Source organism: Phaseolus vulgaris, chromosome 6, assembly GCF_000499845.2.
Source record: "Phaseolus vulgaris cultivar G19833 chromosome 6, P. vulgaris v2.0, whole genome shotgun sequence".
Classification (NCBI taxonomy): Eukaryota; Viridiplantae; Streptophyta; class Magnoliopsida; order Fabales; family Fabaceae; genus Phaseolus; species Phaseolus vulgaris.
Window position 1 is genome coordinate 21,193,656 of NC_023754.2, and position 16,606 is coordinate 21,210,261.

A 16,606-nucleotide genomic window follows, 5' to 3' on the forward strand; every position below is an offset into this window, starting at 1 on the left:
AAGAAAATCACACAATAATTGGTTGCTTGTGATTTTTTTTTTTAAACTAATATGCAATATTATTACATCTGTTATTTACCTTGATAAGGTGTGCTAATTAAAGTTTAGACAGAGTGAGAGATTTTTTTTACAAACTATTTTATTAATATCTAACGTAATATCAAATTGTATATTACAACTGCTTTTTGAGAAAATTATTCTCTCATATATTATTAGTTTAGAATTGTGTCACTTTATATAATAGCTTACATAATTTAAGATACTTTCTCCAATGTTTCTAAAACATTTTTTTTAGATTATCTATGACTAAAATATCTTTAAAATTTTAGAATAATTTTAGTAATTTTAGTATGTGTATTTATAGTAAGAGGGCATGGGTGGTGCTAAAAATATACATGCTTTGTCCAACCTCAATCCAATGCTAGGGTTAATGGTTTGGGTGGAAGAAGAGAAGTATGCTAGCAATTACTTATTGGGTTTTGTCCTCTAATGTTAGCCCACATTTATTCAAATCTTAAATGATGTGTTGGACCTCCAACTGGCCCATGTCAATTTATATGCTTCTTCAAAGATTTCTTCCATATTTTTAAAAATATCAAAATCGTCTATTTTAAATGGTATAACCTAAAATAAATTTATATTTTAAATTGTATAATTTAGAATACAAAATTTATATTTTATATTACAAATCTGGAATGTATAATTTAAAATACAAATCTAATCTAAAATATAAAATCACAAAATTTAAGTTATGAATTCTATAATATAGAAAGTCTACAGATTTAAAATTTCAAATTAAAAATAAAACATCAATAAAAATATATAATTTAAATATTTTTCAATATATAAGCGAGCTCACAAAAATGCATGGAGGTGCAGAAAGAATTTCCCCTTCTTCACTGCGATTTTGGGATGGGCAGCTTAAAAGTTTTTGAACAGTTAAAGGTTTCCAAAAAAGACAACTTCTTCCTGCACCCCCTCACTCTCAGAAAAGACTGTTTTTCCCCTTTAAAAAATGACTTCCAGATTGTTCTTTCCGAAATATTTCTGGAATATCTTTTCCAGAACATGTTTTATAAATTCTGAATTTATAAATTAGGAAATAAAAAAAATGTGTTTCGAAAAAAATGTTTTGGAATGATTTTTTTTCTTCCATATTTTTTATTTTGAAAATATCCTTTGCTTACGGAACCACTATTTGGGAAACATTTCAAACTGTAAAGAGTAGTTTTGGTATTTTTGAATAATGTAGGGGTGCTGGAAGAAAAGTGTAGAGGTGCAGGGAGAAACACCCTCCAAAAAAAGAGAGTTTTGAAGATTTCCTCCTCTATCCCCGTGGGTGTAATTAAAGACAGATCAAGATTGTATATCAATATTTTTAAATCATTAAATTAGATAAGGCAGTAATTTAAAGTTCACAAGTTATTATAATCAATGATGAAATTGATATTAATAAAGTAGCAATAATAGTTAAATAATACACATCATAGTATTTAAATTAAGTTTAAAAAAATATACAAGAATATATGTTAACAATTATAAACATGAATACTCATACAAACTATTTGTACTCATCTTTAGTCGATGTGGGATCTCCAACACACTCCCTTACGCCGAGGCTACCAACTCGTGCGTTGGACTATATATTATGGGTGATCTGATGACCCGATAGTGGGTGGTTTGAAAAGCCCAACAAACAATCGCTATGATAGATTCAAAATGACATTGATACTATATTAAGAATTAGACTTTAAACTTAACTCAACCTCATAAAATCGACTTATAAGGTGATGTTTGCACCCACTTATATACTATGAAATGTCATAATCTCTAGTCGATGTGAGATTTTCAACAATCATGCTTAGAAATATAATTATAAAAAAATTTAAAATCATATGATTTCTGTAAAAATACAAAAAGATTAACGTTGTTTTAGAAGACTATTTCTATTTATTTATTTTTTGTCAAAACTAAAATAATTTTAGAAGGACCACTTCAAAATAAATATAAACTCCTACTTACATTTACTCACATTTCTAAAACATTTAAATTTAACCTATTTTAATAAAATAATAATAGAATTACACCATCCCAAATATACTTAATCACAATGAGCTTTTACCCATTAATGTTGGTTAGATGGTATGTGGACTTTTGTTGTTCTCCATGGTGCTTTTGGATTAATACGTTCCATGTTACATCAATCTGAACTTGCTCAATTTTTTCAATTACAACCTTATAATAATGTAATTGCATTCTCAGGTCCAATTGTTATTTTTGTTTATGTATTCCTTATTTATCCACTGGGTCAGTTTGGTTGATTCTTTGCTCCTAGTTTTAATGGAGCAGCTAATTTTCAAATCATCATATTTTTCCAAAGATTTCATACTTGGACATTAAACCCATTTCATATGCTGGGAGTTGTCATTGTATTGGGTGTTGCACTACTATGCGCTATTCATGGTGCAACGGTAGAAAGTACTTTATTTGAAGATGGTGATGGTGAAAATACATTTTGTGCTTTTAACCCAACCCAACCCGAAAAAAACCTATTCAATGATTACTGTTAATCGCTTTTGGTCCCAAATCTTTGGGGTTGTTTTTCTCTAATAAGCATTGGTTACATTTATTTATGTTGTTTGTACCAGTAACTCGTTTATGAATGAGTGTTCTTGGGATAGTTGGTTCGTCCTTGAACCTACGTGCTTATGATTTCGTTTCTCAAGAAATCTGTGCAATAGATTTAAGACTTTATACACTAAAAATATTTTCTTAAACGAAGGTATTCGTGCATGGATGACAACTCAAAATCAGTCTCATGAAAACTTTATATTCCTTGAAGAGGTTCTATCACGTGAAAACACTCTTTAATAGAACTTTAACTTTTAACTAGTTGTGATCAAGAAACTACCAATTTCGCTTGGTGGATTGAAAATGTTGGAATTATCAATTTATCCAATTTTCTTGTTAATTTACGTACTCAAACAAATAGACCTCAATTTAAAGAAATCTCATCTTCTACACATTGACTATGAAAACATGAATCTTTTTAAAGGACACTATTAAGTAACAGATGGAACTTTTTTTTCATTTCAGAACAAGTAGAAAAAAAGTTGTTGCATAATTCAATAATTTCGTAATTAAATTTTTCAATTTTAATAATTAGTTTCTTTTATATACAATGAATTCCAATCAAAATAAAATAAATAAAATATAAGAACAAGGAACTTGAAATTATAACTCTGTGTTGGTAAATGTTTAGTTACCCCTGATAAAAGTTATAATATGTTCAAGAGATAAGAAATAAAATAAAATGTTCAATCCAATTTAAGTTGAATTCATCCTGCAGCCAGCTTTTGAATATTCAACTAAACAGCTCATTTCATTTTGCATCTTAAGCGTTGATTTTACACATTTTTTAGATGGAATGAAAAAAGTTAATTTTGTTTATACCTTTCACATTTCTAAATGTGATTTTATAATTCTCAACGCGAACTTTTTATAATGAACTTTATAAATTAATTATTAAAATAGATATATATTTTTTTTTAAATGGATAAATTATACCGTCCTTAAGCAAAACTAATACTCAAGATCGAAAACTAGATCCATTGAGAATAGACGATAGAAGATCGATGAGGACATATTCCCATTTCGTGTAAGAAAAAATTTGTTTGGCATTGATAATTATATGAGAAGCTGTTATAAAATGGAGAAATTTAAATACATTATTTTAAAGTGGATAAGGAAAAGAATGAGAAGAAGGAAAATAAAATGTACAAAAAAAATCAACATCAGGTCATAAATGGCACACGTGTGGTGGGATAAAAGAGTTTGAAAATTGAATTGAATAGGGAGGTGTGGGGCCTGGGATAATGAGAAGACAGATAAGGATGTAGTAGATGGGCCCATGCCATGAACGCACGATGGGGCTTGACAGCCCACTGGTTTTGGGCCTCTCTCTGGTTCACGTCATTTTCTCTCTTCTTGTTTCTTTGCTGCTCCTCCTCACACCTCCACCTTTCCACCCTTATATTAACTCTCTCATTGGTCCCTTAGGGTTTTGGTTGGTGCAATGCATGCATTTGCATCTTATTTCGTTACTTGTAGCATTTATACACTATGGCCCTCCTTTCAATGCTCATGCACACCACACCTACACTTTTTGAAAATTCTTAACACATGATCAATTAAAAGCGTAAGTAGCTTCCTTCTCTGCTTTTATCCAACAAAAAAAGGTTATCGAAAATGTTTGACATGCAGAAGACTGTCCAGCAAGGTATGCTCTGGTTCCAATTCTGAACTTGTGAAGCATGTGGTGTCACCAGTCACTGTCACTGCAACTCAACTCTCACCAATTATGTTTCATCTTTTTTAGCTCTCTCTCTCTCTCTTTGAGATATATATAAGTTAGTTCTTATAATGGTGTAAATTGAGCATTGCGATCTTAGATAGGATTTTCTCTGTGTCATAATCTATTACTCCCAAAGTCGTCATCATCATCATCTTAGAAAGAATTTAACCTAATTAAATATAAATTGATTGAAGATATACATAATTAAAGTGGGCACCAAGGTTTTGAAGTTATTTATTTACAGTATTTGATTGAAATGATAAGAGGAGATAAAGAGTGAAGAGTGTTGTTGAAGGTGAAATGTGGAGTGTTGTTGAGGCATGAGTGAGAAACAATGAACCTTTTCACAATAACGGTTGTTGGACCCTCTCTAGGGGACCGCTTTATATGGCGGCCACGCAAAGTGGACAAAAAGGATAAGTATCATACAACATTCATAAATATATTATATTATATTTATTTAACCCTTATCTCTCCCTCTTTTTCTTCTTTTACACAATCTTCCATTATAAAAAATTTAGACTGTCAAATTCAACTAATACAAATTTAGTTATCTAGTTATATATTATACAATATTTTTTTATAGTAAGATGAAATTTGTACTCAAATATATATATTATAAAATATTTTAACTAATTTATATTTTAAATTTATAACTATTTATATATTATAAGGTATTTTACTCTTGAATCAATGGGAGATTAACCGATTAAATTATACTAAAGATCTTTAGTATAATTTTTTAAATTTAAATATAAAAAAATGAAATGATTAACCGATTAATCACCTATTTCAAGACTTAAACGTACCTATATGTAAACGTCACTATAATAATTATAAAAATGAAATAATAATGTTACGATACCCTTATCATCATCACAATTTATTTGTTCTAGTTAAATATGTTCATATTTATGCTATAAATTATTTCAGCTAATTTTTTTTGGAGACTTTTGATGTTGTTAGAACATTGGATATTAGTGTTATTGCCATGAGTTTGAAGACTTTTATTTATAATTTGATAAAAAAAATTATGGTTACAATTTAAGATCTTTAATTTAATTAACGTTCAGAATTCTTAATTTTATTTATTATTTAATTGATTGATTTATTTAATTATTGTATTATTTTGGTTGCATCTATAATAGTCATTTTTGAAAGCTGTACTATTTAATTAGCTTTTAATAGTTAATAAAAATTGTTTGATTATGCATGATTGCCATTTGCATGTGACCTTGCAATTTGAGTCTTTATTGCGTTCTCATTTTATAAATTATGAATAAGATGATAAAAACGTGTGCCGATAAATGTTATATTATCGTAATTAGAGACGATTTGATGTTTTTAAAAAATAATAATAGTTAGATATAGTCATTCTTAAAAAGCATTCTCAAAAATATTTATTTTGTAAGCTTTGAGAAAATATTTTAATAGTAAGCAATAGCTAGGTCATCTACACCAAATAATAAAAAAATAACGAAATCATTTTTAACTAAAAATTACGGTCTTATCATTGCTTTAAGATTTCTCACTTTCTCTCTAGCATTTTTTTTTTTTAAATTTAAAAGTAAACAAAAGCTATTGTGTAGTGATATTTAAGCCACTACGTGAATTTTTTCTCCTCTATCCCCATCATATATATATATATAATTAATTTAGTGAATTTAAATAATATCTGAATCTCAGTCTTTAACCTTTTAGTTATTTTTTTTACTCATGTTTTGGTATTTTGGTCGTTTGTCCTTTCTTTTTTTTATTCATTATTTCGTATTTGGTTGTTCCACCTTCGTTCATTTTGTATTTTTATAGTTCTTTGATGATCGATCGAGAGTTTAAGACTTAGATAGTATTGAGCAATTATCTAAGTACTTTGTATAAGAGTTAGTAATATTTATAATAAAAACTTATTTATAGTGTTTAGTAGTATATTATTTCATTCGTGGACAATATTTGTTGCATCGATATTAAATAATTTATCTCATATTTCTTGAATTTATTAAAATGTTGTCTGAATTTATAGAAAAATTATTCTGATTCATATTATCACGTATCTCTTATTTACTTTTAATGTAATTCAAATCACCCAGTAAGTAATATCAGTGTGACTTGACTTGTTTATTTATTTTTAATGTAATTCAAATTACCTAGTAAGTAATATTAGTGTGACTTGACTTGTTCATTCCGATCAGTAAAATATATTTATTTTTATTTTTCTTTTCTTCAATGTTGATCCATCTCCCCTTCCTTTTTTCCTTTCTTTCTCTTGTATCTCACATTTTTAGTGTGTGGCGGTGACAATTGTTGCATACGCTGTTTTTATTATGTGTGCATTTCATTGTTCTTTCACATTACCTCTCTCTTCGAAAATTGATAATTAAATCAATTGGATTGCATCAAATTTGAGAAAAACGAAAATAACTGGTCTAACGATGAAATAATAAAAGAGTCCTATGTTAAAAACTCAATAATAAATTGATCTATATTATAACTACTAAAAAGTATAAAGATAGATAATTTTTTACTGAAATGTGAATACACGTGAGAAAAGAAAATTTGGAAAGATTATAAATGAATGAATTTGACTGTAAAAGTAATATCTTTTCATAATAATGAAAAAAGTATTTGTTATCCTTTAAATGAATTACATTCACTTAACATCCCACTTTAATAATATAATAATATATATTAATTTTTTAAATTAAAAATAAATTAAATATTATTATTCAGAATGTCGAATGAGTTTTTTTTTTATTTAGTATCATCATCCAAAATAAAAATAGAATATTATGTTTAAAAAGACATTAGTGATCAAAGGGACATAGTTGTGTTGAGCACATAGTGTTGTGCTTTACCATGTTTAGCTAAATGGAATTAATAATTGGTGTGTGTGTGTGGAGCCTGCAAACAAAGGAAAGGCAGGCAGAACCAAACTCAATTATTCCCATTTTTATGCCATCATCCATGACGTCATCACCCGACAACCAGCGGAAAATCCAACCATCAGAATCTCTCACACGTGGGATGATATCCACCGCCCGATGTCCCTGAAACACACCACACTCTCAACATATATCACCAAAACCTTATTCCAAACACTCCTCTTTCTTTCAATTCTCCTCCCCACATATCAAACAAACTGTTCAGGTTTCTATTCCAAAGCCCAATCAAACGCACCTCTGTTCCGACACCAACTAACTCTGAACTCCCGAGGTTGCTCCTGCGCTGTTTAATATCCAATTAATTAATTACTTAATTAATTGTTTGATTCATGACTACTGCTATGGAGGCAGAGCGTGACAAGTACAAGATGATCGATTTCGAAGAAACCGAGTTGCGACTCGGGTTGCCGCTGAGTGCAAACGAGACCGAGTCCACGCTCATCAGAAACACTTCCTCTGCTTCCTTCACTGGGAAGAGAGGGTTTTCCGATACAACCACTGCTAGCGTGGATTTGAAGCTTAACCTTTCCTCAACCTCAAACAATGTCTCCGCCACACCCTCTTCCGACATGGCCAAAGACAACACCGCTTCTGCTGCTGCCAACACTACTACACCCTCTTCTCCTCCTGTTAAGGACCCAGCAAAGCCACCTGCAAAGTTAGTTTCTCCTCCTTCCTATTTAAATTTTTTCTGCCTCTGACCTATTTTATCACAAATTATTGAATGGTCTGAAATAACATCAACTCAATCACAGTTTTTATGTTCAGTTTTTTTATTTATTTTATATATAAATTACAAGAAACTATACTTATTACATGCTACTGCGAATAATTTTTTATATAACAATTTTTTCCTTTTTCTTGCTGCTTTTATTATAGTATTCTTGTGTTCAATTAATGCATGTGGTTTGGCACTGGTGGTGAATAATACTGGTAAGACAGATAATGAAACAGTAGTGCTGGTACCTAACTCTGTGATGGAACTGGCTACGGAAACTGTATATGAGATATGGTAACTTATACCTTGTTTAGAATTCAGAAGGAAAATTGTTTTTGGTTTAACATCCTTTTTTGTTGGAGATCTAACATACTGCTCCTTTTTATAGTGTATATAAATTGACGCAGATTTGATTTCAGAAATTGATTTTCTAAAAGTTTGTTCATATTGTATAAGTGAATGCCATAGAAATTGATCTGATAAAAGTTTTTTCACTGTAAATCTGATAAATTGTTGCTATGAAAGTGTTGGGTACAAGTTAATTAATGATTATAGACAGATGAGAAGTTGATGTATATATTATAGTGAATTAGGGAGATGTATATGATGAGGAAGGATGATTTTGGTTATTGGTTGGAGTGAAAGGTAGAGAAAGTAAAAAGGAGAGTGTAAATGTAATTAGGGGTTGGAGGAAAGGGAAAGTGTGGTGGAGATGTTAAGGAAGAAAAAGTGAGGAGTGGTGGAGTAGAAGAGGATGCAGAAATTTGGGTGGATTGCTTTTGCGGATGGCATGGTTCGTTGTCGGGTAGACAGAGGAAAAGGACAGGACACATGGAATCTTACCTTTTCTCAACCACCCAACAATTTCTCACTCAAACCATCAAAGGCCAAAAAGGAAAAGGATAGTCCACGCACCTGTCCCATCGCCTAACATTAACATTAATTCCAAAAGCATGTGCCCAACACAAGCAATTATTATATGCCCCAATAACCCCCCAACTTAGCCACAACTTTTTTTTTTTATTAAACCAAAACCACAGTGAATTCAAAGTTTCAAACCACACGGCTCTTACCAATTATTTCCGTGCCTTGACCGTCAAATTTGTGCAGCTTGCAGATCACTCGCGCACGCTACATGTTTGTTGATGTAGTTTATTGTGGTGAATTTTCAGGGCACAAGTGGTGGGTTGGCCACCAGTGAGGTCATTCCGAAAGAACATAGTTAACAATAATGTTCAAAAGAGCAACAACAAAGAGGAGGTACAAGGTGGTACAAGTGGCAGGAACCACGGGAACACGGGAGCAGCTTTTGTTAAGGTGAGCATGGACGGTGCTCCCTATCTACGTAAGGTAGATTTGAAGGTGTACAAGAGCTATCAAGAGCTGTCGGATTCACTGGCAAAAATGTTCAGTTCATTCACCATTGACAAGTGCGAATCCCAAGGCATGAAAGACTTCATGAACGAGACCAAGTTGATTGATTTTCTCAACGGCTCTGATTATGTACCAACCTATGAAGACAAAGATGGAGACTGGATGCTCGTGGGTGACGTACCCTGGGAGTGAGTCTAAAATCTTCATCTTTTACATTTCTCATTATTTTATTTCCTCTAATCAACCACAACACTATAATTTCACAGAATGTTCGTGGAATCCTGCAAGCGCCTGCGTATAATGAAAGGATCTGAGGCAATCGGGCTTGGTTAGTTATCTTAATCAACTTTCAAATCAACCACAAAAGATCTTATCTTATCTTAATCAGTTAATTAATTTATTAATTATTGAATTGACAGCACCCAGAGCAGTGGAAAAGCGCAAGAACAGAAGCTAGAGTTAAATCTGTACATTAATTCCATGTTTATGTTCCAAACTCTGTTGCTCTTTGGTGGTACCCATTGAAGCTGATGAATTGATTTCTGGAGCAAGGGGTAGTCTGATTAATATAGGAGGCAAGTTATTATGTATAATGTGTCGGTACCATTTTTTATGAATAATTTTCTTGTATATGTATTGTGTATTTTATATATATATGAGAAAATAGTTGGAAATGAGGGACAAGAAATAATGGAGTATGTCTATGTGGGCCCGATTTGTTCCTAGGTACAAAACACTGCAATGTCTATCGTTGGTGTGCATGTCTAATAAGAACAGTGTCTACGTTTGGTTACGCACAGCCTACACGTATGAATTAACTAGGTTATTAATTTATTTGTTTGTGATGATAATCTGGTTGGTTGAGGAAGCAACGCAGAAGAGAAGATCGATGAAGAAAGTGATTGGGTGGGCCAGATTGGATCATGTGCTTGGTGGAACAGCCTTTGGTTAAGGGCTCCACTATTTATTTCACATGTTTCCACTTTCTTTCCTCTGCCCTTCCTTCACTCTCCACTTTCTCTATACTTTTTCTTTTCTTTTCTTGCAAAATAAATTATTATCACTTATTTTCTTCCTTTCTACTCCTCTATTAAAAAAATGTTTTAATAAAATTAAGAAATAATAATGTTTACTGCGTACTTTTATTATTTTAAAGAGTATAAGTATATATAAAATGTGATAACCAAAATGGGTATAACAGACATCTATAAAAAAAAGATAAACAGAAAACTATATAAAAAAACAGATAAATAAAAAATTGAATATGGTTGAGATTGTCCCTCAAGTTGAGAATGAATGTTCAGGATGTCCAATTTGGAACGAGAACTTGAAAAAGATGAAGTTCATAAAGCTTTGATGAAGATGTTTCCAAGTTAGTGAGAAGAAGCCAGTAAACCAGAATTAACTTTCTTACTACCAATGTGTTTAGTTAATTTCAAGTACCTCACCATGTAAAAATGCATACAAACAATTGTTGTTTTATCCAATAACCAGTAAAATTGGTTTAAATAACTAATATAACATCACATTTTTAAATAACCATACATGCATACCTCCCATTCCAGCCGTATACATCATTTATAAACACTTTTTATTTTTTTCTCACCGTAATGTTTGAGATAACAATTTTATCATTTAAACGTCAGTGAGAAAGTTGATGAAAATATTTGTTGTATTAAACTTTCTCTAGTGGGAAGATAATTTAATTTTTTTAGTTTTGTATTCTATTTTTTCACCTTACTAGCTTCTTCTTTTTTTCGTGATTTGTGACTTATGAAAAAATGACTAAAATTTAAAAAAAATAAAATGTTGTTTTTACTCAAACTAATAATAAAAATAAACATATTTTTTAAATATTTTTTTATTTTATTTGATTACATTTTTTATTATTCAAAGGAAAATAATTTTATCATTGTTAACTTATATTTTTATGATACAAATTAGCTAAAATAATTTATACTCTTATTTAACTTTTCTTAACATTTAAAAATAAACAACATCAAATAGATTTTTTTTTAAATAAAAGGGAGTACATTTAAACATGATATTTACTAACTTGCTTTTTTTATGCGAAACTTTATTTGAGACATCTTGAAATTTTTAGTTTTTTTATTTTATTTATATATATATATATTTTAAAGAACTTAATGTAGTAGATTAGACATTTGTTAATTTTAGTTTATGTTTGAATTGAAGGATATTGTTGAAATCAAAAAAAAATATGGAGGTGCAGAATAAGGTATGGAGGTACAAGAAGAATTTGGCAATGAGACTAATAGGTTGAAAACACCAACCCAACTCTTCAACTTTTGGTGGATTGGTCAATGGGTCCTCGGGTGAAGGCCATTTTGGCAACCTAAATGAGTGCTTGTATTAAGAAAAAAAAAATAATAAATCATATTAATATAATAAAATTGAGTTTAATTTTTAAACATTATGAAAACATGTTTATTGTCAAGTAATAAAACTAATCCAAGACATAATTTTTTAAAAGTAAGTTTTAATGATTTTAAAAATTTATAGTTTATGATTGTTTTTCAATAGTTTTTAATCCTTTAGTTCATACATATTTTTTTATAAAAAATATTTTTTATTACATTCAAATAAAAATTTAAATTATAATAAAAATAATTATGTATCTATGAATAATTGCCAAAATAAATTAAAAATTTCAATGATTTCAAACGCATCTTAATCTTATATATATGACAAATAATCCTCGAACAAAGTATTGTGTGCACACCCTCGTCTAACAAATAATACTTAGATTGATCGGATATAACTATGACTAATGCATGATTCTTTAAATGAGATATGAGAACAAAATATCAAGTTATATATTTTTGTCAAGTTCACACTCTTCTATTGCATTTTAAATTACTAAAACATTGTTAATTCTTTTAAGTAGCCTAATAAACTTATTTTCAACATTTTCTTTAATTTTGATTTCTTTTCATTTTATTATACAATTTGTCCATTCTGTCATGTTTCAATGGTTTTATATTTTTATTTTATTTTATTTTTTCATTTTATTTGAAGAATTATTCTTTAAATACACATTTTCCAATACTTACTGAGAATTTGAAAAAGGAATAAGTATTATAAATATAATAAGATTTTAATTATATACATAAAAAATTTACTTATATAATAAGTAGGAATGAAATTCATATTTTTCATGTTTAAAAATAGAAAGCAAATTTCATATATAAAAAAATTAAAGAACAAAAATAAGTAACTAAATAAGGTTGACCAAGTCTGAAACTCAATCCTCTAGCAGCCATTCTTATCTCATTTTACTTCTCTCTCTCATTCGTAAAAGTTGCCACGTATAGATTATAGCCGCCGGTGACGTGGACTTGGTGCATATGGTGTCTTAACATAAATGAAGGGAAATGCATCCAGTGGAAAACGATGACTATTCTGCATCAATTATTTAATATAAATAAGAGAGAGCAAGCAAAACTTTGGGAAAAGTTCTGAATTTAAAGTGAGAGAGAGATGGGAAAAGCTCGAGTAGTGATCCAGCTATTGTTCTGCTTGATTGTGACCGCCACCGCCCAACAATGCGGTCGTCAAGCCGGCGGGAGTAGATGTTCCGGCAACCTGTGCTGCAGCCAATTCGGGTGGTGCGGGAACACCGCAGAATACTGTTCACCCTCTCAGAACTGCCAGAGCAACTGCTGGGGCAGCGGTGGAAGCGCCTCCAATGTTCGGGCCACGTATCATTACTACCAACCAGAGCAACACGGGTGGGATCTGAACGCCGTGAGTGCTTACTGCTCAACTTGGGATGCCGGAAAATCTTACGCTTGGCGCAGCAAATATGGCTGGACAGCTTTCTGTGGCCCCGTTGGCCCTACTGGCAGAGACTCTTGTGGAAGGTGTCTGCGGGTACGTAATCATAAATTTCATTCATTCATATTTTTCTGGGTTATTGGTGTAGTTAACAACATTTTATAGATTAAATTGTTAAAAATTTCATGTTTATTAAAGATAAAAATATTTAATATTATATAAGTGAGATAAGTTATTGGAAATTAAATATTGAATAAAAATTAAGACGTTTAATAATATATAATTGGGGTAAACTATTGGAAATTCTAGAGATCAATACATTAATAGTATAATTTGATTTTATAACACTAAAAAAATTATTAGAAATTAAAAATAATTAGTTACAATAGTGTCTAAATCTAGAGATTAATACATTAATAGTATAATTTAATTTTATAATACTAAAAAAAAATCATTAAATAGAAACTAATTTTAAAAATTAAAAATAATTAGTTACAATAGTGTCTAAATTAGAGACTAAAAAAATTATTAGTTTTTAAATTAGTTTCTAATATTGATAAATAATTTCTAAATTGATATCTAATTATCTATCAAGGTTTTAACAACAACTTATTTAGATTCTAAATTTGGTAGCAAAAACTTTGGTAACAAATTAAATAACAATTTAGAAACTATTCGTCGAAACTAATTTAGAAACCAATAATTTTTTTAGTTTTTATAATGGTCTCTAATTTAATCACTATAGTAACTAATTATTTTTTGTCTCTAAAATTAGTTTCTATTTAATGATTTTCTTGTAGTGTAAGGTTGAATTAGACTTAAAGTATATTTTTTAATATGATATAAGAGTCATTTAGAATCTATCAAAACAAGAGAGTTTATTGTCTTATTAAGTCATCTGCTATCGAATTGTTACTAGATTATTTATAAATATATAATCTCACATACAAGATAAAAAGTCTTGACATGAGAAGAAATATTGAAGATTCAACCTCAACTAAAGATTAAATCATTTCATATTAAATAGATAAATACAAACCTTATCTTATAAATCGATTTTTTAATATACCTCTAATATATAAGAGATAAATGTGTTTTGTGTTGGATTGTGATGATGCAGGTGACGAACACTGGAACTGGAGCACAGACAACAGTGAGGATTGTTGATCAGTGCAGCAATGGAGGGTTGGATTTGGACGTGGGAGTGTTCAACCGTTTGGACACGAACGGGCAAGGGTACCAACGTGGCCATCTGATTGTTAACTATGAGTTTGTGGACTGTGGGAACGAGCTCAACCTTGCCCTCCATGCTCCTAATTGAATCTATCATATCATATCAGAGTGCAGAGTTCCATTAATATGCATTAAGCTTTCTTAATTACAGTTTATTAATGTTGACTCTGCTTGCTAATAAATGTCATAATATTGCGGGCACTGTCAGTGACGCAGAGACTAGTTCAAAACTCTTAAATATTGGTTTTAGTCCTTCATAAAGAAGAGTTATAGAAGAAGAAGAGTCGTTGGTTACTTTGCGTAATAAAATAAGTGATTCGTTGACTTAGTTAGGATTAGGGTAGGTTAGGTTGTTTAGTGCATGATAAAGACGCTAACTCAGTTGACTTAGATGCCAAATCTAAGTCAATCAAATTTATTGAGGGACAAGAAAATTAGGCATAGGATTTAACTTTATTTCCTACTAATATCATATATAACATCCGATTTAGATGTGTATGTTGCATCCAATAGTTGTATTAATAGTAACAATGATGTAATTATTATTTTATTAGTTTTAAGCAAATTCAATATTTATAAGGCTCAAATTAAAATTTGATGAAGATAATTCTTAATCAAAATTTATTGTTATTCTATTTTATCGATTATCGGTTTTTTATCAGAAAAAAAATAATAAAGGTATTTCAGGGTATCTCAATCCTTATACCAGAAACTAAAAACGTCACCACACATCAAATTTAACTACTCTCACCTCTAACCTTTTCTTTTGTTGATAGATCTCATACAAACAAGTGATTTTAGACACCAGTAAGAAAACACATGTTACCCTTACCTTCACATAGTTACCTATGACCAAATCTTGAGTTGTGCCATCATGAAGATTATGTGATGATCTATTCTTTCATTCCTAAAAATCTTCTTATTCCTTTGCTTCCATATTTCTCCTACTACAGCTAGCTATCCACACAAAATCAAAGTTGATTAAGAGCTTCACTTTCCTTAATCCTCCTGAATTGTGCGAAGTGCTTTTTTGGTTGATGATGAATCATCGACGTCAAACCCACCCATCCGTAGCATTTCGACCAAACCAACCAAGTTACCCTACAAGTACAAAATAGATGTGACGTTGTTTCTGTTTCCTCCCCACACATGTTACAGATGCTATTCTCCAATGATATCTTCTTATTCACCAAATTTATTTTAGATGCTATTTTATCCTCATCGTGTAATTGCTTGGAAAGGTGTTTATCTGCCTTAATGAAGAAGAGATGCCTTAACGAAGAAGAGATTATGGAGGCTGCTCCAAACCTCTCAAATAGTTGATGAAAAAGGGTCCTTTATCATAACAGTAGATTTTAGACCCCTTCCCTCCTTCCCTACAAATCAACAAACTTCGATTATCGGTTACTTAAGGTTAACCTTGATTATTTCGATTTTATCTTGGTAAATTTTAGCTTTGTGGTTGTATTTAAGTTTTCCTTTAATGTTTGTAAAATTTATTATGGACACATGCACCATAATATATACTCTTTAATTCTTTTATGCTTTCATTACTGATTTATTATCCATACACTTTAATAAAGAAATGAAAATTTTATATAATTTTATTTGAGATATTTTAATTAGAATGGATGATAAATTTTTCTAAAAGAATATATAAAATTTCTTCCGATTTAATTGAAATTGTTTTTATTTATGAATGTTAAATTCGTACTCCACATGTGTACACCCATGTGTTACGATAAAATTAAACTTCTTACTAGACAATGGAACACTGGTTCAACAACATACAGTGGAAACTTATTTCTGTTGTTTACGTGATAAAAAACAATTATTACCCTATTGATTTTATTTTATTTATTTAGAAACTTATTACAGTGTTTATGTAATAATTGTATGATTTATACTTAAAACAATTCGTTAAACTATTTTAAGAAATAATTTGATATGGAGGCTAGAATGTAATAAAAATTAAAATTAAAATTAAGATATCATAAATATATAAATTAGATACAAAAAGATGACTTTTTTTATTAATAAATCCAACTTTCTTGAGTCAATATACTAAGTGCTTCAATGCACTTTCGGTCAGCCAACACGTCTCTTGAATGACTTTTTTTAATAAAATTTGAATACCACCATATAGTTAAATTATTCATTATTGCATATGAAAGTACTTGAAAAAATGTA

At 29.9% G+C, this 16,606-nt stretch overlaps 2 protein-coding genes across 2 annotated transcripts; both read left to right on the forward strand.

The window, feature by feature from the left end:
* Window positions 1-7,407: 7,407 nt before the first annotated feature.
* LOC137831806 (auxin-induced protein AUX28) lies at window positions 7,408-10,178 on the forward strand. The gene is made up of 4 exons (XM_068639626.1): window positions 7,408-7,951; window positions 9,184-9,573; window positions 9,652-9,713; window positions 9,805-10,178. Exons 1-4 carry the CDS (start codon window positions 7,623-7,625, stop codon window positions 9,840-9,842), a joined length of 819 nt encoding a protein of 272 aa, XP_068495727.1. The 5' UTR covers window positions 7,408-7,622; the 3' UTR covers window positions 9,843-10,178.
* A 2,522-nt stretch (window positions 10,179-12,700) lies between these two features.
* LOC137831807 (pathogenesis-related protein PR-4-like) lies at window positions 12,701-14,654 on the forward strand. Its single transcript, XM_068639627.1, has 2 exons — window positions 12,701-13,279; window positions 14,304-14,654. Exons 1-2 carry the CDS (start codon window positions 12,887-12,889, stop codon window positions 14,502-14,504), a joined length of 594 nt encoding a protein of 197 aa, XP_068495728.1. The 5' UTR covers window positions 12,701-12,886; the 3' UTR covers window positions 14,505-14,654.
* Window positions 14,655-16,606: the final 1,952 nt, after the last annotated feature.